Raw genomic sequence first — 24,915 nt, forward strand, 5'->3', positions numbered from 1 at the left:
TAAAGATAATCCCTAAAATCATATGAAAAGTACTTTTTACTTTTCACTCCAGTTAAAAAATGTAGTGGAGTAGAAAGTGCATATACTGCTCTCAAATGTAGTGAAGTACGTAAAAAGTACACACTGTACTTTACTACTTGTACTTCGTTAACCTCCACCACTGTTTGCTAGCATAGGTCCCATGCAAAGTGGTTGTTACGTTGGAAAAAACCCCCCACCAAAAATCCTTAACAATTTTTCTCTGCTGTGTCTAAAACATTATATTTAAACATGTAGCCTAAACAAAATAGCTTATTGCTAATTTCCTAGCATACCCACTATCAATATTGCATTATTTTGCTCATCCAAACCCCCAACCTATTCAAGTACAGCCTCCCAAGTCTTGTTAACCCACCTCTCTGCCTTATTTGTAGATGGTACTCAAGGTTACTGGGGAAATAAGAATACAAGAAACTCATGGAGTGGGTGGAGGAGCGCTAGGAGTACATAGCTGTAGCATCTAGCGCTAACAAAGCAGCTGGTTTCGCTATTTGCAAACGCTAGCCCAAGGTCGCGGGGTCGGCTAACCTTGTGGAGGCTATGAGGGTCTTTCTACAACACAAGGAGAAAACATATATGAGATGCTAGCTATATGCTGAATAGGACCAGTGCCATTGAGCTAGCTCGAAAGAAGTACATAGTTAAAGTAAACGACCTGTAGCTTCACTGCGTACTTCAAGGTTTTTCTAGTGTTCAGGTTTATACAAGAAATGTCGTTAAAGGAAAGAATATGGGCAGAGATAAACATGAGCTACTCTAAGATCACTGCTGTTTTAAAGAGGAGCTAAACAAAACAACTTAATTTTTGGTATTAAACTAGTGTTCCGTTAGCTTTGTCTACTGTTCCTAGTGCTTTTTTTAGTAAGTGTAGTGCAAACTAGGTCAATTTGAAGCTTTCTGATCCAAAATGTATAAAAAAAATAGCGATTTTAAAGGGCCCATATTACACTATTTCCTGCTTTGAGTTCTTCTCTCAGACAGAAAACACATGTTCCACCTTGTGATGTCATCATGTGGTAATACAGGAAGTGCTCCTCTGTGTTTTTAAACTCCACACACCTTCACTAGAATCATTTAGATAATTTCAACCCTGGAACTGCCGATCTCTACTGAACTAAAGGTAAAAGAAGCTGTTGACTTGAAAACTACCACTTCATGACATCACAAGGTAGAACAGAGCGTTTTGAGATTTGGAGATGTAGACAGACTGATAATAAAGTGTTACTCAAACATGTGTGAATGAAACAAAACACAACTCCAGGTGTGTTTTCAGTGATGTAACAGGACTTAAACCTCACAAGACTCAATTTAAAATAATATTAATAATATAGGGCCTTTAAGTGCTTGGTAACATCACACAGCACTACCCTGATTACAGCCAGGTGTCTCTGATTACAAACACCTAGCTAAAGTCTGAAGAGTGCATACCTGACCAATCACACTGCCCCTTATACCCCAAGAGTCCGCCCCTCCATTCCCCTCACTCCCTTCTCGAGTCTTCCAGGTACTGCTCAATTTAGCAGCTATTTGAAATGTGGTTGGGGGCGGAGTTAAGTTGTTTAGTCCCACTTTAAGTCCCACTATGGTCACTTCTCTCTCCTTTTTCTTTAGCCTGCATCAATGGCTGAATCAGCTCTTCACTCTTCCCTTTCCTGTTTCCTGACTCAAATGGTGGAAAGGGGTACTGCTGCTACACTTGTGCTTGAGTAAAAGTATAGAGTACACATAAAAAACACTAACTATGCAGTATGACTAGCACTTTAGATATGACTTTGTTCACAAAACTTAAAACAGTTTAAAGTTTAAAGCTGATGTAAGTTACTATAATGCAGTCGTGTTATGACAGTCACATCTCGTCTCCATGGAGATTTTAATGCTTTACTTGGAATGTTTGACAGTATGGCATTAGACTTATTTATATAACTTATGAGCGAGGACTCCTCTCCATATATCTGACCTGTAAACTTGGCCTGGTTACAGCACTGGCTTGTCTCCATGGAGATAGACTGGATTGCTGCCATACTGTGGAACAATCCAGGCAAAGCAATAGAATATCTCCATTATTCCTCCCACCAGAAAAGTTACATCGTGCACCTTTAAAGGACCAGTATTGCACTATTTTCTGATCCGTGTTCTAATGTTGTTTCCTCATCACAAATAGATGTGGAGTATTAAAATTACCAATATGTTTAGTTTAGGTTTTTTGGGTTTTTATTTGCATTTAATTATCCAGTCAACATAATGAATTAATGTCAGATTAGCGACATCTGCTCATACATTGTCTTTTAAGGGGTCACCGTTTGCCTCTGTTGTCACGGCTTAAATTTGGCGTGTGCCGTGAAAAAAATGCAACCATCACCAAATGACCTGACCCCCCCCCTCAGACACATTACATTATCATAATAACAATAATGACAAGAGCGGAGGTGCACGGCTCGTCCCCGTAATCCCACCCCAGATTGAGACACCTTTGAAACAGTGGAGATGGTGATTTGGGATTATGGATAAATTAAGGGAGAGTTGGATTAGACCAGGTTTTGTGGTGGTGTCTCTCAATCTGGAATGAGCTGCAGATGTTCAGAATCGAATCTAATCTGAGGCGGCGGCTCTTGACACCTGAACTGTAGTGAGATATGGACTGTACTAAGGCGGCTGTATACACAAAGCAGACCTATTGTGCTTGTTTCTAGTTATAATTTGCTTATTTTGAAAACGCCATTTTGCAGATTAACCCTCTTTTCACCTCCACTGGTACACGCCCACTGTGACGTACGCACTTCCTTCTCCAGTTTTATTTTCTCAACCTGTGATATTCATAGGTTTTGGCAGCGTTGCATAGTCATTTTGGTACAAATCAAAAGAAATCTGCTGCTCGCTAGTGTGATGTGAGCTTCGTTGTGCGACGTCAGCTCCCATTGGGCACTGCAGTTTTGTAACGCGGAAGTCAGCGGATTTGTTGCTTTTATTAAGTCGTTTTAAATGAATATTGTGATTTAAATGTGTAAATTTATAACATAATGATCCACGGGTGTCAGATTAGAACTACAGAGACACACGAGCACAATAGGGCTGACTTAAAAAAAAAGAAAAAAGAAAAAAGAAAGTTACTCACTGTATTAACTAATCCAGGTCTATGTTCAAACACAGGAAGTTGCGTAATCCTCCTATTGGTCCACTTCTCACAATCGTCACACAATGTACTGTAAATACTGACCTTAAGAAAATAATACTTTTTTGTCATAATCGTGCACCCGTACATCTTTATAACTGTATTCCGAAATGAGACGTGGAGAGGAGGTCCTTGGCAGGTCTTTTATTTCATATATAGACGCTTTCTGTAATCAAATGTGAGTGCATCAAACAACAGCAATACAAACATTACCAATGCAGTCTGAAACCAGAAAGGGTTAAAACAGGGAGTCATTCACTCTACACAGCGAGCAGCTAGGAACCTCATGGACAACATACAAAATAAAAGAAAAAAATATATCGATTTTCCTCCATCTCCAGGACAGTCCGCCATTTTGTTTTTGAGCAACTTGGGCTTAATGTCCTGCTCCAACCAGTGATTCAACAAGGCCCCCAAAATCCCCCCAAATTTGCCATGAGTTCATGTTGTTGCTTGCAGTGAACCAACGTCCCATGTCGCCCCCATCATGATTATCATCGTCTAATCAACAAAGAAAAAAAAAAAAACAAGAAAAAAAACATTTGAAATCCACTTCGCACACGGCAGAGGTTCAGAGGTCCTTCGCGGTTATGTCATGTTTAAGTTTTTTTTAATCCAATGGCTGTCCAAGCGCTGGTCAAGAAAGGAAAAAAAAGATGAAGCTGTACACGCAGAATCCTATAGAAGTCCTCATGCGGTGCTCAGGTGAGTGTGGAGTAAGCCCCGCCCCCTTTCTGTCATGGACCAATCAGGAGCAGACTTCGGGTCAATACAAAAAGTGGTCAGATTGTTTTTAAATCCCATCTGAAATGTTTCTGGTAACAATATTTTCATTTGAACTGCCAATGTAACACCTGAATGCTATGCTAATGGCAGAAGTGTCAGCCGTGGGACTTGCTATTCCAACATGTACCACTAGATGGAGTCAAGAGCTGCAGCAGTGCCATTCAAATACTGTACATCCAAAATGGCGTCTGATTTCTTTAACGTTGCTATGACGACCACAGAAATGTTAATACATGGCTAATTTATTACCAAAATAGTATCTCTCTATAGACATTAGCCACTTGCTAAATTCACTATATACAGTTAATACACACATTTTAGCTAGTAAGTGCTTGGCTCTCATTTTTACCTTAAAGGGGCTGCACCTGTTTTTTTTGTTTTTTTCATATAATTAAGTACATTTTGTTTTGCCCCTTTACAGATCTATTGTAAAAGCAGCTCTAAGGGTCAAAATGAGACCTCTGTGTGACTTTCTGCATCTAATTATAAAGCTGTATTCCCCACAAACCAGGAAGTAAAGCTGATACGCTGTTAGCATGCTGTTCTTAGCATTATCATGAAACTCTTCACTGGCCTCTGAAAGTTGTGAAAAGTGCTTATAAACTCATTGTTCTATTTGTCACGTTTTTAAGACTGTAAAAATCAGGTACAGCGTCTTTAAACTTTACTGTACACTACTCCCCCTGCTGTTGACAACTGGCATAATCTTACAAAACATGTGAAGGCACTGGATAGCTATTTGGACTTAAATATCTTAAATAATGTTACGACAAGTCTCCAAAGACCATGTTTTTTTCTTTTTTCTTTTGTATTTTACGAAGTCAGTTCCTGTGTGGTCCACTAGGGGGTGAGACATATCCTTTCTATGTACTTGTATGTAAATGTCTGCGTTTTAATATGTGTCCAAGGGCGAAAAAGCGATAGGGGTGTTAGGCATTTTATCTCATGATCTGGACTTGCTCACACACACAAGAAGGTCCAGGAGAGTAAGGAATCAACATCGAAAAGTTTTTTCCCCAAAACAGTTCCGCCTTCTTTTAAACCACAAACACGCTAGGTCCATTTACGTCGCGGTGAAGTCAGGTGTCAACATTCAAGAAATCAAACAGAATCTCAATGGTAAAATCCTACCATCACAATATTTCAGTTCATAAAATCATTTCTGAATTTTTTTGAAGGCGCATTTTATTTTATTGTTGTCGAATTTTGTTCATTCACGCACACACTCACGTACACACAGTTAGCATTCAGGCGCTTTGTCACTCACTCCAGCCATACGCATCTCCTCCGTTCTTTTGTTTAGGTTGTGTTGTTTGGGATGATTTGTTGATTATTTTGTGGAGATAAACACGGCGCGATGGAGAGAGAGATAGAGAGAGAGTTGTGGCTCCTCTTCGGGACGATGTTGCCGAGGAAACCGGACAGAAACAAGCTTGGTTTCCACGCTACCAGGGGTCCTCCAGGTCGCCTCCGGTCTGAAAACAAACAAAATGGAGGAGGATGTGTTATAATCTGTTCAAAAAGGTAAATCAAAAAGGTTACAACTCGCAAAGCCATTACCAATACTGCAATAATTAAATGATTTTCAATATTTTAATATCACGATTCTGTTCAAAGTTCAGATTCTAACACATCCACAAGAATTGACAAAAAGACTGAAATCTTAACTGGCAAATTAATACAAAAATCGCATTTCAGAACATGTTTGTACAGATCTAAACTACTGGGTTAGCAGTTTTTAAGCAGAATAAGACCCCATGGAGACACAGGGAGGGCGTCAGACACAAAGGGACATTTCAGAACATGTTTGTAAAGATCTAAACTACAGGGTTAGCAGTTTTTATGCAGAATAAACCTGGTTATTTTGTCATTTATAGAAGACATTACGGTACTTAAAAATCTCTGTCCTTGCGATTTGCCAACTCCGTTTAAACTGATTTTGGTTAATCTGGCCGACTCCTAAGAAATACTGTGCCTTTTCAGATATTTTATTATTAAACTATACCATAGATCATTATTATTATTGATACGATGCAGTGACATCACGCCAAGGCTGTTTTTCATGTATGTCTATGGTGGAATGTTCAGCAGTTACCATGGTGACACAAAGCACACATTAGCAAACACTGCCAGATAAGTTTTTAGATTGTATGAAAACTCAAGAAAATAATACAAAATAGATTTAAACAGCACATTTTCAGGAGCCTGTGATTAACATGAGCATTCATGGTCCTGTTTAGATTTTCAACAAAAAGGTGAGAGTGACTAACTGGAAAACTGTTGGCTAATGCTAGCTAGCTTGTGAGTGTAATATTTGAGAGGGACTTGTTTAACAGCACAAAATCCCGTGTTGAAGTTCCAGTTCTTTCTGGTCAGATTGTGTCAAAACAAAGTGCAGATTAAAGTCTAACTTGAGTAACAGAGCTTCAGACAGAGCAGTGCCCTCAGTTAGCATCACATACCCAGGGAATGTTGATGACAGCAGCTGCACAGTATCAATTATAACATTTAGTTAACTGTAAACCGCAACACTGATCTAATACAGTTTAATAATAGAAATAGATCTGTTGATGTCCTGTTAAAAAATGGCATAACTGAGTTAGTCTGCATTTACGTAGCAGCATTTTAGCTAGCACCTTTTAATTCATGTATTTATGGTCAAAAGCTAAGGTTATTATGCCAGAGAGAAATCTGTCCTCTGCATTTGACCCATCTTTAAATAGCTTGACCTTCTGTTTATGTTTTAGGTTGATGGGACATAAATGAGCTTTGTCTGTGTAAACCAGTTTAAGAGTCTCACCTTATGAAGAGTCACATGGCCAGCAGTGAAAGAAAAACTACCCAACTACTTTCTGCTAAGGTGTATTTGCTCACACATGGGTCAGTTCAAAAGTTTAGGTTTTAAATCAACAAAAAGCTGTGCCTTTAGTCGGTAAAGGATTGTGTAACCAAACAAAGGGACAGTAAGGACTCTATAAGCTAACGTTTTTGTCAACAGGGATTTCTGCAGGTTGAGGTAACATTTAACATTTTGAAGGATTTGGTTAAAGTAGCTGCCATATTTTTACATAATGGTTTTCATTTTACTAACGGAATACACAATACACGTCTACATATTAACAACAAAATGAAAATAAACCGAACCTGCAGAAAACAGAATATATAAATGAAGACAGCACTACTATTACTACCATTACTACTATCACTAATACACAATAGACAGAAGAACGGACATGATTTAAGTGTTAAACCTCAAATCTTTAATCTTTAAATCTCTGAAACATGATTGGTCCACACAAACAAATACAACACTCTCATTGGTCAGAACTTGTTCATAGAGAGTTAAAGAGCATTGGTTAATTTAAAGGGCCCATATATATGTTCTAATGTTGTTTCCTCATCACAAACAGACCTGGAGTTGTGTTTTATTTCATCCACACATGTTTAACACACAAACCCTGCATATTTAGGCTGAGTTCTTCTCTCAAACTGAAAACACTCTGACCACTTTAACTAAAGGTAAAAGGAGCTGTTAACTTGAAAACTCCCACTTCATGACATCAGAAGATGGAACAGAGCATTTTGAGCTTTGGAGATGTAGACAGACTAATAATAAAGTGTTACTCAAACATGTGTGAATAAAAAAAACAACAACTCCAGGTCTGTTTTTGAGGAGGTAACAGCATTAGAACATGACTTAAAGCTCACAAGAGTCCATTTTGTGTAATATGACCTTTAAAATGTAATGTTTACCACTTTCCCAGGGCAACAGAAGGACCTTATGACCAATGAACGTGGGCAGTGAACTGTTGAGCTATTCATGGGTATCAACTCCTTGCTATGCTATAATGTAATTTTCATGCTTTTTTCACACTGAATGATATAATATTTAGTTATAAGTTGTTAATTGCTATGGCATCAGTCCTAATTTCTCATTCTGAAACCCATGGATACCGAGCTTCTAGTGTAATACATATTGAAATCCTTATAATAAGATCTGTTGAAATCTTTGCTTTTTGTCCTTTTAACCAAAAATGAGCCGTGATAAACATTTCAGATGGCAACAATTCACGTCTATACATTCTAAACATCTGGGTTAACTTTTGTGAATTTATTTTTATTGTCCACCCCCAAAACAAATCATATATTTGAAACAGAACCCCCCCACCCCCTTCTGAGAATGACATCAGCGTATCCTTTAACTAAATCAAAACCATTTCACATAATCAGTACAAATGTTTGTGTGCTCTATAGTTCTTATCTCTGACACTCGTGGATCATTCTGTTATAATTTGAACATTTTAAACCGCATTATAATCTAAAACAACTTAATAAAAGAAACAGGTCCGCCTAATGGGAGCTGACATCGATGTATACGTCATTACAACAAAACGCCACATGCTGTTGGCGCCCCCTATGGATAGATGCACATCACACTAGCGAGCACCCCATTTTTTTTTCATTTGTACCAAAATGACTACACGAACCCTGCCGAATCCTACAAGTATCACCGATTAAGGAAATAAAAATGGATAACGAAGTGCGTACGTCACAGTGGGCGTGTACCGGTGGCGGTGAAAACGGGGTTTGATCGGCAAAATGGCGTCTTGAAAATAAATGATTAAAGATTGCTCAAACAAACACAAATCATTCCAAAAACAATTTCAAGGGTAAAAAATGTGAAGAGGAAACTGCTATAACGCGGCTTAAAGCTATGAAAAATCGAAAAATCGATTTTGGAGAATAGGTTTCCAGCAGGCCTCTAGATGGTGCTGTCCGTTCTGTTTCCTGTTGTATCTGCGGGCTGTTTAAGGTGATTGTGGGGCTGACTCAGGTGCTTGTCCCCAGTCGGTGTTTGTGTGGAGCTCTGGCAAAACTCCAGGATCGGCCAAGAATAGAGCCAGAGTATGAGGGAGAGATAATGCATTAGACCAGGGTTTCCCAAACAGTGGATCAACGCCAGAGGGTGGGTCAGAGATGAACAGTATTTTAGTCCGTGTGCAGTTAAAATGATTTCCTCTAGGGGGGTTAATTTTTAGTTTGTTGGATGCTGATGTCATTTTCTCAGTTGGGGAGGAGGCGGTGTTCCTGTTTTCTCTGCAGGACTGCGTTAATTTAGAAAGTAGATTTAAATCATACTTTTGTAATCCTTTGGGTTAGTCCTTTTTAAGAACAACTGTAGTTATATTATAATCCAGTTTAAAATGTGGTTTAGCCCTAGTTTAGACCTGGTATAGTCCTGGTTTGCTCCTAGTTTAGATCTGGTATAGTCCTGGTTTAGCCCTAGTTTGGACCTGGTATAGTCCTGGTTTAGCCCTAGTTTAGACCTGTTATAGTCCTGGTTTGGTCCTACTTTGGATCTGGTATAGTCCTGGTATAGCCCTAGATTAGCCCTAGTTTAGACCTGGTATAGTCCTGGTTTGGTCCTACTTTGGATCTGGTATAGTCTTGATATAGCCCTAGATTAGACCTGGTATAGTCCTGGTTTGGTCCTACTTCAGATCTGGTATAGTCCTGGTATAGCCTTAGTTTAGACCCGTTATAGTCCTGGTTTGCTCCTAGTTTAGACCTGGTATAGTCCTGGTTTGCTCCTAGTTTAGACCTGGTATAGTCCTGGTTTAGCCCTAGTTTGGACCTGGTATAGTCCTGGTTTGGTCCTACTTTGGATCTGGTATAGTCCTGGTATAGCCCTAGATTAGCCCTAGTTTAGACCTGGTATAGTCCTGGTTTGGTCCTACTTTGGATCTGGTATAGTCTTGATATAGCCCTAGATTAGACCTGGTATAGTCCTGGTTTGGTCCTACTTCAGATCTGGTATAGTCCTGGTATAGCCTTAGTTTAGACCCGTTACAGTCCTGGTTTGCTCCTAGTTTAGACCTGGTATAGTCCTGGTTTGCTCCTAGTTTAGACCTGGTATAGTCCTGGTTTGGTCCTACTTTCGATCTGGTATAGTCCTGGTTTAGCCCTAGTTTAGATCTGATATGGTCCTGGTTTAGCCCTAGTTTAGATCTGGTATAGTCCTGGTATAGCCCTAGATTAGACCTGTTATAGTCCTGGTTTAGCCCTAGATTAGACCAGGAATAGCCTGGTTTGGTCCTAGTTTGGATCTGGTGTTACCTGGAAAACAAAATATCCTTATCCAAAAGTAAAATGCTGAAGTGTTGAACCTACTGATTAAAACTGAACAGATTTCGAATTCATGTTTGTGATTTGGTTCTTGATCGCACTAGACCTGAACAACAACATGCATTAGAAGAACTATTTGTCCTGCTATGTTCCCACTTAAACAGAGGTCTTTATGATGTCATCATGTGATGTGAAACCCTGAAAGAACTACCACAAAATCTACATATTAATGACAATAGACCTGCTAGGAGTAGAGTTACCCATCTCCAGTTTTTAAGATACTTTTCTGGTCCATAAAGAATTAGGGTTGTTCCGATACAATACTGGCATTGGCAAAAGCTCCGATACTGCACATTTTTCAGATATGGGTAGTCAGACCAAATCAATGATCCGATACCCCTCTGCATTTTCCTGAATGAGGACCGGAAAATGCGAGCACTGCCGCTGCTGACATCTGTGGCTAATGCTAACGCTCAGAGCAGCTTTAATGCAGACTGTGGAAGCTCTACAGATGCTTAAAGTACGCTAATAAAGACAGAAAAGACATTTGTGTTAGCTCGTTGATACCTTCATTAAGCCTTTGGACTGGACATGGTACTTGGTCAAATAAGTACGGAGACTGCAGGCTGACAAAAGCGCTAACATGGACTTTGCTTACTCTGCATAATTAGCCATGTGCTCAGAGGATAATGTTTTTATCCATCATCATCATCAAGACCAAGACCCACACTTCAGTCCTCAAAATCTCAATTATTCTTATAGACTTTTAGAGATACTTTTATTTTCTGCTCCTGTACAGTAACAAAACTGAGTACCATTAGTTACAGGTATCGGTATCGGCGAGTACACAAAGGCCAAGTATCGGATCAGATCAAATAAAGATGCTACTTAGCTGGAGGACTAGTCAAATTTGCATGTTTAGGGTAGAGTTTATTTCACAGAAGTCATTTAGATATCTTGCCTATATATGCTTTTTTGTAAACAGTTCTGAGTTTCTAAATATGTGCCACACTGACCCAAAACAAACTGTCTGAATCCAGTGTGATTTATGCAAACATTAGTGAAAAACTCAAGCAAAAACATTTATAAATTTCAGAAAATCCCCAAGCGGCAGTAACAAAAAAGCAAAACAATAGCATTTTCAAATAGCAAGCTAAATCAAAACTCAAACAGACAGAGTCCAGAGTTCATGGGTGGAGCATGGCAGATCAAAAGTCCATTGGTTCGACAGCAAAGGGGGCGGGGTCAGAGGAAATTGAGTGGGAATTCAGCCAGAAGCTAATAATGCTAATGCTAAAGGTGTAGCTTGGAGCCAACCACTTTTACATATGATCCAAACTGAATACATTTTTCTGTTAACTGTAAAAGGTCAACATGGAAAAGTGGTTTTAGAAATAAAAAGTTGCGATTAAAGACAGAACTTGAACATCCAAAATGGCCACTTGCTAGCTAACGGCTAATTTGAAATCCAGTATACTATTCTCTTACTATGATCACAACTAGAACATATCGGTTATATGCAGCAGAGATAGTGGACCAAGAAACCAGTTATCTATGCTAACATCTGATGCTAGTCTGTCTTTGTACATAGTAAAATAAAAATTTGGATATTGTTTCAGATTCTAGTGAAGATATAATAAAAACTTAAAATCCTCTCCAACTACATTTTTAAGCCTTCATTTGGATAGAAAAAAAATGCAAATAAAAGTACACCATATGCCTTACAGTATAAACAAAAGCTAAAAGTCGAGTGTCTCAGATATCTGTATATTGTGCAAAATGAACGTTAGCATGGTTTTCATTTATAGGAATAGGCTCTAGGCACAGCAGCAGGCTAATTAGCTCAGTGTGTCTCAAAGCTAACAGTCACTTTTATTAAAATCCGAAAACATAAAATAAACAACCCATTAAAATAAAAACTACTCAATTATTTTTAAATGTGGCCTACTTAGTTTGTGCTGCTGTTTTAATATTTATAATGCTTCAAAATTAGCATTAGCTTTAGCACTGAGACACAAACATCTCTTTCTAAATGCAAAAGTGTCCTCCACTGCCTTGTCTTTTAATATTTATTCATTTTAAGATGACTTGGCAAAAACCTCACAGAGATACATTTGGACAGGAAGTAATGATGCTAACAGTGAGGTTGCCGGGCGCTGCTGTGCACAGATTTGTCTGTTGGTCCACTACTATGCCATCTGTGAAAAAAAGCAAAATAACCATCTCACATTCTTAAGTATTATGTTTCCTTATGTTACTTTCTTATTGCCAATTACAAGTTTGTTATGTGCAAATAGAGCGACAACAGGTCTGGCACTTCTGGATGAAATCAAGCAATACTTTTATTACATTCTCAACACAAAAACTATCACTGCATTTACACAATGGCTGATATGACTCAGGTTCTGTCCTGCAGCAGAGGGGAGGGGTGTTTTAAAGTGCATATGGCAGGTTTGACAACTCAAAAACATAGTTAACATCATTAGAGTTAAGATTTTACCAAATATGTTGCCTAGTTTTTCAAGTTTAAATTTTAGTTAAATTTAGAATGTTACTTCCTGGTTGGACATAGGCAGTAGATGTGGCACAGGTAGAGGTAGTTGCATAACTGTTACCTAGCTAACATAATCTAAACAAGGGCCAAAACGTGTCATTTATTTTTATTAGTCTAATCATAACTGTGCAGACAAGACAACGCCTTTGTTTTGTTAAATGAAGGTATAATCAGACGTTCTTGCCTGTAAATAGTTGAGCGTTGATGACACAGGTAAAGGGATGCTAATGCTAATGCTAAGGAATTCAAAGCTACTTCCTGTATTTTTGTATTTTTCTTTTCAACTTCTTTTCTCCACACACTGCCACTTAACTGATTTATCATTATAAATATTTACCACAGGTACTATCCCACCAAACCAAGTCAGAATTTGAAGAAAATGAAAACCTGTCATATGCACTTTACGAGCGGGTTAGGGGTGGGGCTTTGGGGAGGGGGCGTGGTCAGTCCAGGGAGGGTGTGGTTTCATCTGGGCCGGCCTCCAGCTCAGTGGCGGGTGAAGGCGGGGGCGAGGGGGGAGAGGGAGGGGAGGCGGGCTGAGTCTCATCCTCCTGACTGTGCGCCGGTTCATCATCACTGTCCCGAAGGTGATACGAAGCCAGCGTCTCCTCCAGCACAGAGCGATACTGCCCCCGGTGGTTCATGCGGAAGTGGCGCAGGGCTTCGAGCAGGTGGGCCGCCGCACTCCCGCCTCCCTCCTCACTCTCCTCCTCTCCCCCCGCACAGGCCTGGGGCGACACCAGCCGTCAGACTAGCACCAGGTTAGCATCGCTAGCTAACATTTTGTACCTCTAAAAATATCAAATAAGATATTACACTTCCAGCACATCACTGCATTCAGTAAATATTGGAAAGGAAGATGGAGCTTGTTCAGTGCATCAGTTTTACTTGTGATTTTACCTCTTTAAGTTAAACCAGGAAGTATTAATGGCATTTAGTTCGCTGAGCAGACAAGCAATATCCCACATCGGCAACGTCCTGATAAAAATGATTTCAAAGTCCAAAATAGTTTTCTTTCAAAGGGTTGAGAATGCTGGCTAGTTTTTGTGGGTGTTTTTGTAGACTGGCTAGATCTGGTTCTCTCAAACACTTCCTGCTCCATTCATGTTGTATTGGAAATTAGCCAAGTCATGCTAAAGTAAATCAATATTTAAATACCTGGCAGCAGACAGGAAGTTACAGATAGATAATCACAGGACCTTTACTACGATGTACTACTTCAATAGTGGAAGCCAATGTGTTTAGAAAAGTAAGTATTTGGGTCTTGAGGCTAATGCTAATGCTAACCTAATCTAAATCTCAAAATGGCACACAAAACAACAATCTGATGATTGATTTTGCACAGAAAAACGCTGGACTTGTCGTTAGATGTATTTTCGTAAAGATTAAATTAGGTTAGCAATAGCATTAGCTTTGAGACACAAATCCCTACTTTTATAAAACACACAAGTTTCCTCCGGTTAAGTGCTTATATCATCGTTAAAATGCCATCTGTCATCATATATCCCTAACTTTCAGTCTGATATTTAAATATTGATTTATTACTCTGCTAAATCCTGAGAGAATGAACGATGCAGGAAGAGCAGCTCCGAACTTTTGGAGAGAACGGGAACTATTGGCTTCATGAAAAGAGTATATAATTAATTCATTAACTGTCTATCAAACCATTAGAGTTTACCCTTTTGTTAGCCGGAACAAGTTATCCAAGACCCAAATTTCACCTTCCGAAATCAAAATTTTACAATTCCCGAGGCCATTAAACAAACTTCCCCCAAAAAATGGCAAATTACCCAGGCTCCAACAAACAAATAGTATATAAAGCTGCTCAAAACAGTTACAGCACATTGATTACACATGCTTTAGGACATTAGAACGGGTCTCAAAGTAGCTGACAACTCAATGATTAACTATAGATTTTATATGTATTTCAGGACTTGGTTTGCTTGTAAAATTCACTTTAAGGCCCTGTTAAATGCTTTCATGGCACTTTCCTCTGGTTTATAGCAAGAAACATCACCCAGTTCATTCATAAAATAGACGTGAGAAGCTGAACACAAGCACACATTAGCATTAACATCCATTGTAAAAATAAAGAAATGTTAACAAAGCCAATTTTAAAACCAAGCTAAACTGGCAGCATTCCACACAACAAAACATTAAAGTGCCCATATTACACTACATTACTCTTTTTTGATCGATGTTATAATGTTGTTTCCTCATCACAAACAGACCTGGAGTTGTGTTTTGTTTCATTCACACGTTTAACACACAAATCCAGCATATTTAGGCCGAGTTCTTCTCTAAGACAGAAAACACTCCTCCTGTTCCACCTTGTGATGTCATGTGGTAATACAGGAAGTGCTACACAGTCTTTTTAAACTAAATAAACTCCATTCACTAGAAACATTTGGCCCTGGAATTGCCAATCTCTACTAAACTAAAGGTAAAAGGAGCTGTTAACTTGAAAACTACCACTTCATGACATCACAAGGTGGAACAGAGCATTTTGAGCTTTGGAGATGTAGACAGACTAATAATAAAGTGTTACTCAAACATGTGTGAATGAAACAAAAACAACTATAGATGTGTTTGCCATTATAACACGGCTTAACGCTCACAAGAATCCTATTTGTGTAAAGTAGAAATATAGTTGAGGCTTTGACAGAAACTTAAATTAAAACACAATAAATGATCTTATAACTTAAAAATACACATTACATTTATAACCCAAAACTTCAGGCTACAAACCAGACTTCTCAAACGATAAAACAACAAGTATGCGATTCATACGAGCTCACAGCCCCTGGGAAAGAGGCTCTGAACATAAATTTGGCTTTTGAAATATTTTACGATTTTATTTCATGTAGTTCGTAATGAATAGCCCAATTTATAACAGTCAATCACATGATTTTATTTATTTTTATGATCGGATTGAACTATTAAGTTCAGGGGTAAGATGAGGGCAGTGTTAGCATGTTGTTAGCTTATCGTTAACTTACAAATGTTCAGCATATCTTAACACAATCTTATGTTATTTATTTGCAAGTAGAAATCGTATTCCACAAAATTGGGTAGTTTGCTGTAGTTAGTAAAATGAGCAGTTTAGAAAACATTTGTAATAATAAAAATAACAAAACAAATGAAAAAAAAAAAAATTGCATAATAACAGCAAGAGATCTGAGTAATTCAGTGAAAATGGTGGATGGATTTCAGTATTTAAACTGTACGCTATAACCAATATAAAAATAATATGATGGATTTATTTATTGATTTCACAAGCATTCAATCGCTGGCTTCTCACTTTCATTTCCAACTCGCGGGTCTGGACCCAAAAGATTCTCAGGCATTCCCCAGGCATTCTCAGAAAAGATGTTCAAACTAAACTTAATTTCATTCCATGTGTATCAGGTTCCTCTTATATGGCGCCATTTTGAGGACAGGTTACCATTCAAAAGATGTACATTTTATATAATTGCTGATTGCTATGGCACCATTCTGAAACCCATGAATATAGGCGTTTATAATCATTTCTGCTGTATAACATCTTGATTAATGAGAAAAGAGTTATGTTTCACCTTATGTTAGGGTCGCAAACATATCCACAGGTAAAACATCTTGTATCTTACACCATTACCTCTGCCTGTAAACACATACTTACTTGTAGACTACTCATACTCATTTCTTACTTGGCTCAAAAGCTCTTTCTCTCTCCAGATCTCTCCCACAAACCAAGAATGTTTCCATTGTATATTTTCTTTACATTCTTTAACGCTGGTCAAGGTAAATCTGATCGCATCTTTCACTTTCTTTCTCCTTCCAACAAATACCATCCATTCTTCTCCAGCATCAACAACACAAACATGACCATAATGGGGTCCCTATAGACAGCACCCGTGGGTCACTCCAGCACCCATAGGTCACTCGGGCCCTGTAGTCGTGGGTATAAAACTCACCCCTTCCTCTTCTCTGTGAGGGTTCAGCTTATTGTAGATAGCCTCGATAACGCTGCGTCTAAAAGGCACAAAGGGAAGAGGAACAAATTGCTTAGAAAGTCACTCTGGCCTCCACACAGACTATTAATGGTGAGTAAATGTGTATCGATCGACTCCGGCTTCCGCTCTATATATACCTCCAGAAATGAGAGTCTTTTTATGGGCTGTTAATGCGTTATAATATGCTTAAAGGTACACTGCGGAACTTTTTTAGTTGAGGGAAGGCCGCCTGCTTGTTGTCACGGAGATTGAACAGATTGTTTAGCTTTGCCTTGATTGTTGTGCATGTTTTCAACATAATTTTGAGCATTAATTAAACAAATGCAAGATAGATGAGTAGAAGTATAATGCCATATTGTGGAACATTCTGGGCAGAGCAACACCTCCTGCTTGTCGTCATGGAGATTGTTTTGCTTTGCCGAGAGTGTCAGTGTGGCATTAAATGTGTATCGTCATGGAGGTAAGCAGGGGGTGTAACTAGGCCAGGCTAAAACACAGATCTGTGGAGAGGCGACCCACTCACAATACGAATGCATGTTTTTAAAATCAGTAAAATTCACTTTTCAGAGTTTTTAACCATGTTCTAGTTGTATCTTCTCATTGAGCCTCTGAAGTTGTATTTGGAGTGATTCATGTTTGAGTAATCTTTAATCGACTATTTTCAAGACGCCATTTTGCCCATCTACCCCCGTTTTCACCTCCACCGGGACACGCCCACTGTGACGTACACACTTCCTTTGGTGATACTCGTAGGATTCGGCAGCGTCGCGTAGTCATTTTGGTACAAATGAAAAAAAACGGGCTGATCTCTAGTGTGATGTGCATCTATCCATAGGGGGCGCCGACAGCATGCGGCACTTTGTTGTGATGACGTTTACTGTGACGTCAGCTCCCATTGGACACCACAGTTTCTAACGCGGAAGTCAGCGGATTTGTTTCTTTTATGAAGTCATTTTAGATGAATATTGTGATTTACAATGTGCAAATTATAACAATGATCCACAGATGTAAGAGATTATAACTCTAGAGACACAAGCACAATAACTCTGATTTAAGATCCTTTTGAGCAGTAAAACACTAGTAAGAAATGCAAGATAGATAGATGGAAGCATAAGGCCATATTGTGAAAAATTCCAGCCAGAGCGATGCCATCTCTATGGAGACAAGCAGGCAGTGGATGCTCCATCAGGAAAGTTCCATTGTGCACTTTAATATTCAAGTACAAGAGGAGGTGAGGTAATGGAAGTTTGATTTTAAAAGCACAATGATGCTCACAAATGTGTTTTCTTGTTTAAACTAATCGAGGCCAACAACACAAGGTCAGGAATCAAAAAATATTACTTATTCAAGAGTTTAATTCTCTCTAGGAGTTTGTATTTGAATACACAGGGAAAAAGCATTAGACTACAGATACTAAATGACTACAGACTAGGACTACAGATACTAAACTATTATTTCAGAAAAAAGGGATTTAAAAAAAATAATAATTGTGAATTGATAATAATTTTGAAATGATTAAAAGAGACTGAATGTTGTTGTTTTTTTTCCTGATAGCATATAAGGCAGTTGATTTTGAAATATAGCTTAAGTGTAGAAAACGTGTCCGTGCTGTGTGCATGTTCACCACTAGATACCGCCAAAAACACCACACTGCACATTTTCTCATATTCCTCAGGTGGACCCTTAAATGACCCTGAAGCTTTAAAGATGTGCTGTGAGCGTCATTTCAAAAGATAAAAATCGTTGGCATTTATTAAAATACACAAAACCAGTGCCGTCAGAGGTTTCGCTGCCGGTCTGGACATATCCTTGTTTATGTTACTCATATCTGATCGTTTGGGTCTCAGCCTCTGCCAAATCATAAGAACTACAAGCTCAAACATGAACACAGGCCTTCTCTTAATATCTGAATCGTGGTCTATAAAAACAACTTAGGAAGAAATAACTGTGTTGATTTAAGAATGGGAAGTCAACAGTAGTAGGTTTAATTGGTAATCAGGTTAATTTAGACCACAATATAAATGCAAGAACTAAAAATACAAAATAAATAGCTAAAAACTAAAATGATTCATGTCAATCCATAATCACCAAATATCTGTCCATTTATAAAACATTAACCTGGTTTTGTAAAGTTTCTCACACAGTAGAGCAGTGTTTTTCATAGATCAAGAGGAGACTATGGTTTTCACTTCATTCAAATTACTAAGTGAATTATTAAGTGATTTTATCTCATACAGTAATTTGTTGCTCATCATTTAGCAGTTCTTTTATATTCTATTATTAAAGTTTATGTTTATATTATAATGAAAATCAAAGTGTGATTTTGTAATACTGTTGTATAATCCAGGGCCAGACTGTGTTCATCATCGCAATATTCATCTAAAACAACTTAATAAAAGAAACGAGTCTACATTGGAAAACTGTGGTGCCCAATGGGAACTGACGTCGCCGTAAACGTCATCACAACAAAGAGCCGTATGCTGTCTGTGCCCCCTATAGCTGCACATCACACCAGCGAGCAACACATTTCTTTTTCATTTGTGCCAAAATGACTAGGTGACGCTGCCGAATCCTACGAGTATCACTGATTAAGAAAATAAAACTGAAGAAGGAAGTGCATACGTCACAGTTGGCGTGTACTGGTGGAGGTGAAAACGGGGGTAGATCGGCAAAATAGCTTCTTGAAAATAAGGGATTACTCAAACATGAATCACTCCAAATACAACTTCAGACTATAATGTCAACTTCAGACTTAATACAACTATAACACAGTTAAAATCTCTGAAAAGTTGATTTTGCAGAATAGGTCTGCTTTGACAATGTGGATACTGTCTGCTTAACAATTATGAAATTTGATCCTATTCCCCGTTAGCATTAGCAGTTAGCTTGTGTATCTGGTGTGGACTCACTTGCTGGCCAGGCCTCCACCCGGGGGGAGGTTGGGGATGTTCTCAGACGCGATGCTCCTCAGGACGGTCACCAGGTCGGGCAGTCCACTCTCTCCACAGCCGCCCAAGAGGTCTACACAAGAAACAATACAAGGAGTCTGTGAAATGAAGCTGCAGAGATGGCAAAGATGGAGATGTTCTTTTTGTCCTGGGTTCAAAGAAAAACATTTACATGTTAGTGCCATATGAACCATCTCACACTCTGGGTACCAGCAGGAAGCCGGTCTCTGAAGTCCTCGGAGTCTGGACTAAACCAGGACTAAACCACAACTAAACCAGGACTAAACCAGGACCAGGTTATACAAATAAACGTGCCTTGTCATTTCATTGAAAAAGTTATTTATATAAAGAAATAGAACCTACAACTTCAGAGTGTGAATTTAAGTGTGTTTTGCCTTAAGTCGCTCCTCATGATCGTGAGTTTTTGTGCGTGCGTCATGTCCCAAAGCTCATGACTATGACCCAGCAGCTGTGAGACTTGAGACCCTCTTTTCAAGAAATGCAAGAAATAATTATGCTGTTATCAGTGATGGGAAAAATACTGAGATGCATTTACAAAAATAATGAGAATGCATTTAGTAACATAATACTGAACTAAAATACCTGAATTAAAATATATTTTGTTACATGGTTCAGTCAGAGTACTGTATTCTGAATACTTAGTCCACTTCTTTATACAGTCTATGAATAAGATAAGATAAGCCTTTATTAGTCCCACAGTGGGGAAATTCCAGTATGTAACTGTGTAGAAGTATTCTAAATGAGTGCTACGTCACTTACAGCGTTTGTTTGCAGTTAAATGAAGCTCATCGAGGCTAGAAGTTAAAGGAGCAAAGTTCCATATTTGGAATTCTGACTGCGAGTATCATAGCAACCAAAGAGCCAATCTGGAGCGAGGCTCCTCTGTCAATCAAACCTGTTGCTAACGCTAGCGGGAGCAACCTCGGAGAAAGAAGGCGATTTGTCTGTTATTAATGTTCATATCTTGATTCACAGAGAAAATAGCAAAATAAAAACACTAGGATCATGTAGAGCGGGTTAATACGAACATTTTAAGACCAAAATGACGAGTCTGACAGCAGCAGTTACAGAGAGAGGGGCCACAGTTTTACAGTGTAAAGTTAATTAGAGCCAGCCTGTTTGTTAGGCTTTTTAATGTCCATTGGACCTTAAAGCTTAGAGCTGTGTTTGTGTTATTCTCGCAACTTCTATGCAGTTCAAGCCAAAATTACATAATGAAGCACAGCCATGTATTCCTTTTGATTTAGAAAAGTAACTGTACTCTGAACACCACCAAATGAAAAAGTAATTGTACCAGAACACAGTTAGGGTTATGTATTCAGTTACTTCCCAACACTGGTTCCTACTAAGACTGTAGTGCTAGCATTGTCTCTTGCATCATTAGCATATCAAGCGTGCCATGCCAACAGGTAACATTCTTGTTGTCAGACTTCATCAAAATGTTGCAATAAGCTAATGACCGTAGCTGTAAAAACACAATAATATGTTTAATAATAACATCTGTTCTGTAGAAGTATCTCCCACTCTGAGGAAAGCGTTAGACACTGGTGCGGACGTGATGTGGAGCAAATATTTGTACAATCTAAAGTATGTTTATTTTGCCCTGGTTTTATGCGCACACAGTCAGTTCTGGATGAGGCCACAAGATTTAGCTGACCCTCCAAAAAGCATTTCTCAAACACACCCAAGGTCGTCAGGTCAAAACCCTCACCCAAAATGACCTGCACGTGGAGTCAATACCCATTTAAAAAGGTCCTATATTAACCAAAACTGACTATTGTGAGTTTTAAGACATGTAAAATATAAAACCACATCAAACAAACCTGGAGTTGTGTTTTGTTCCATCATCACATATGTTTGAGTAACTATTATCATTCTGTCTACATCTCCAAAGCTCAAAATGCTCTGTTCTATCTTGTGATGTCATGAAGTGGTAGTTTAAGTTCTACAGTGTTAGTAAAGCTCCTTTTACCTTTTGTTCAGTACAAATGGGTAATTCCAGGGCTGAAATGATCCAAATGATTCTAGTGAAGGTGTGTGGAGTTTAAAAACACAGTGGAGCACTTCCTGTATTACCACGTGACATCACAAGGTGGAACAGACTGTTTTCAGCTTGAGAGAAGAACTCAAGCCTAGATATGCAGAGTTTGTGTGTTAAACATGTGAATAAAACAAAACACAACTCCAGGTCTGTTTGTGATGAGGAAACAACATTATATCATAGATCAGAGAATAGTGCAATATGGGACCTTTAATGTATTGGGTAAAGAAAGATGTAGCTTTCCCCACATATCAAAAGTTCAAAGATTAAAAGTTAATATTTACACAACTTTTATAACACCATTGGCCAATAGCAGGTGGATTTCACAGTAAACGCACTTATTACAATGCTATGAGGTTATAAGCATACAAATATAGTTATTCTAGTTTCAATATCAGACCCACACACGTTTGCTCTATGTAGATAAAATATGGGCAAACATTTTTCATGCTTTGGAAATTGTGGTAGCGGTAGGTATTACGCCGTATATATCTCCAACAGGCTCTCTCCACATTGGCTCTTTGGTTGCAATGATACTCACAGTCAGAATTCCAAATACGGACTACGGAGCGTTTCGTGTTAAACTGACCTTGTACACGCGTCTCCAGATACTTGTCCAGCTCCTCCTCCTTCTTCAGCGCCTCCTCCGACACTTTGGGCGCTCCGGGCAAACACACCAGCACCACGCTCATGTTGTCCCGACTCCCCTGAGGGACACAGGCAGAAGAGGAGTCAAAAAGAGGCATCAAGAGGTACAGGAGAATGTAAGGGGGAAATAGTTTGGTGATGTTTCCTGGTGTTATAGGGGCAGGTGTTGCATTGGGGCACAAAAAATTATACTACTAGTAAACAACTTGGTGCAATGTCTGTGTAATCCCTCAGTAGTGCAGGTCTGATCCATAGTAAAAGACAAAATTAAAATCTATCAACTGGACAAAAAGCTCATCCAAGCTCATCTTCAGTTCTGGTCAGATTACTGGCAGATAGATATAAGGCAGTGTCTAGCCGTAATCTAACCAGAACTGAAGAAGCAGCTTGGATGAGCAGCCAAGTCTTCACTCCTACAACTTTGTGTCCAGTTGACAGATTTTAATTTTGGCTCTCACAGCTTGGTTCAATAGAAAACAGAATAGTAACTGAAAGACCTATTCCTAAAAACCTTCAGATAAAAAGTGTATATAATGCTCGCTCTACTCCTCCGTCCTCACCTTGTGCAGGCAGGTGTCCACCACAGAGTTGCAGATCTTCTCCAGATCCTCACACACCTGCAGTCTGGAGCGCACAAACTCGCACACGTCCTCGTTCGACATGACGTCCCAGATTCCATCGCAGGCCAAAACGATGAACTCGTCCCCTTCGCCGGCGCGTTCCAGCACACACACCTCAGGCTCCGGGCTCACCAGCTGCTCCGTGGGGCCCTTACCGTCCACACATTTGTAGTCGTAGTCTCCCAGTGCCCGGGACACGGCCAGCGAGCCGTTGACCCTCTGTATCATGACGGATCCGCCCGCCTTCTGGATGCGCTCCTTCTCTCGAGGCAGGCTGGGTTTATGGTCCTGTGTGGAGAATCCAACGTTGCCATGGCGGCAGAGGACGGCCCGAGAGTCGCCACAGTTAATGAAGTAGAGGTGGGTGGGGCTGAGGAGCACGCACACCGCCGTGGAGCCGCTGCGGTCCAAGCCCTGCCGCAGGTCTGAAGAAGCCTGCGCATGTACTCGTCTATGTTGAGGAAACCGGAGCGGATGCCGTCCTTCACGCCCTCCACGGAGCAGGGGGTGGAGCCGAAGTCCACGCCCCCTGACAGGATGTGCTCCAGCAGGTGTCCTGAACAGTAGTTGGGCGACTCTGGATCCCGCGGTGGCCGTCATACACGGCGAAGAACGACCAGTTCGGCCAGTCCATGGGGAAGTCCCACAACGGCCGTTGTGCGCGTCCTCCATCTCCACCCTCCAGCCCTGCATGGAGCTCAGGCCGTAACCGCAGGACCGTTACCCTCGCCATGGGCACTGTGTTTCTCCGTTTTGGTTGTCCAGGAAGGCACACCATCGCTGCCTACACCTGAGGACACACAGGGGAGAGGGCTTCGTTAAGAGATTCAGTTAATCTGCTCCCATCACTACCTACGCCTTAGGCATGGGACGGTATGATACTGAAATTTGGTGTCACGATTATCATGTCCAGAATAATTGCGATTAACAATTATATCAGGATAATTATCAGTTTAAAAAATGTTCTGGATATGAATAATTACAATTTGAATATTATGAATAAGCTCCATATTTAAACAACTGTTGAAGTATTGTACTTTGTTATAAGTGAAAACAACAGTGATTTAGAGGAGATCATTAGGGAGATTTTTTTTCTTTCTGCATATTCTGGTGGCACAGTGACGATTGTTTTTGTTGGCGATTATCATGATTATATAAAAAGTGCCACTAACGATTATTGTTAACCCTTTATCGCAATATACAATACTGTTAATCGTCCCATCCCTACTACACCTGAGGACACACAAGGGAGAGGGCTTCATTATGAGAGCAAAAGCAAAAGACAAACCCATATTGAGCTTATTCAGCCCCGCCTACTTTTTTCATAAATGCAACTAAACCATGCTATTTTTGGTTAAGTGGGAATCCAGTTCCTTTCGATGGAGAATTTGGGAAAAGTTTCAGCGCTAAAATAAAGTAGTGTCGATTTGTGTAAATGTTCAATGTTTACGTGCAACAACAAGTCAACACTGCACCGAGTCTCCGGGGGCTTTGAAACGGCTCTTAGTCCTATAGAACTTTATAGAAATATGCAAAACAATACAACCCAAATGAAGATGGCGGCGACCACAAAAAGGTCTGGGATAAGGTGAATACTTTTGTGTTAAGATGAGGGTTAGTCCTGAACTGAACCACAAGTCTAGTTTTAAAAATGGAAGTATTTAAATGTTGTTGTTTTTTTGTATTTAAGTGAGTAAAAAAAACATCCAATTTCTTAAAAGTTTTAGAAATTAGATTGGAGGCCGACAGCTCAACCTTTGCTTCACTCTTCTTAAACTCGTGTTGTTTAACTTAACAGAGGTTGTGGCCAAAGAGCAAAGGTTTACCGACAGTGTGCTTCTGAAAACACACATCCTCTTTGACTTAATTTTAACTATTAGCTCAGTTACTGTTACGCTAAAAGCAATCACATCATTAGCACACTCTCAAATTCACACCACGGGCCTGTGTCCCTCCGGGCTCCCGTACTCG

General features: G+C 39.5%; 1 protein-coding gene across 1 annotated transcript; it reads right to left on the reverse strand.

Annotated features, from left to right (window-relative positions):
• Window positions 1-3,337: 3,337 nt before the first annotated feature.
• Window positions 3,338-23,705, reverse strand: ppm1bb (protein phosphatase, Mg2+/Mn2+ dependent, 1Bb). The gene is given in 7 exon segments (XM_033985371.2): window positions 3,338-5,469; window positions 16,628-16,685; window positions 19,576-19,687; window positions 22,266-22,383; window positions 22,885-23,379; window positions 23,382-23,519; window positions 23,522-23,705. Coding segments are annotated over 7 exon segments (1,107 nt in total). The 5' UTR covers window positions 23,678-23,705; the 3' UTR covers window positions 3,338-5,439.
• Window positions 23,706-24,915: the final 1,210 nt, after the last annotated feature.

Source organism: Periophthalmus magnuspinnatus, chromosome 19 (assembly GCF_009829125.3).
Source record: "Periophthalmus magnuspinnatus isolate fPerMag1 chromosome 19, fPerMag1.2.pri, whole genome shotgun sequence".
NCBI lineage: Eukaryota > Metazoa > Chordata > Actinopteri > Gobiiformes > Gobiidae > Periophthalmus > Periophthalmus magnuspinnatus.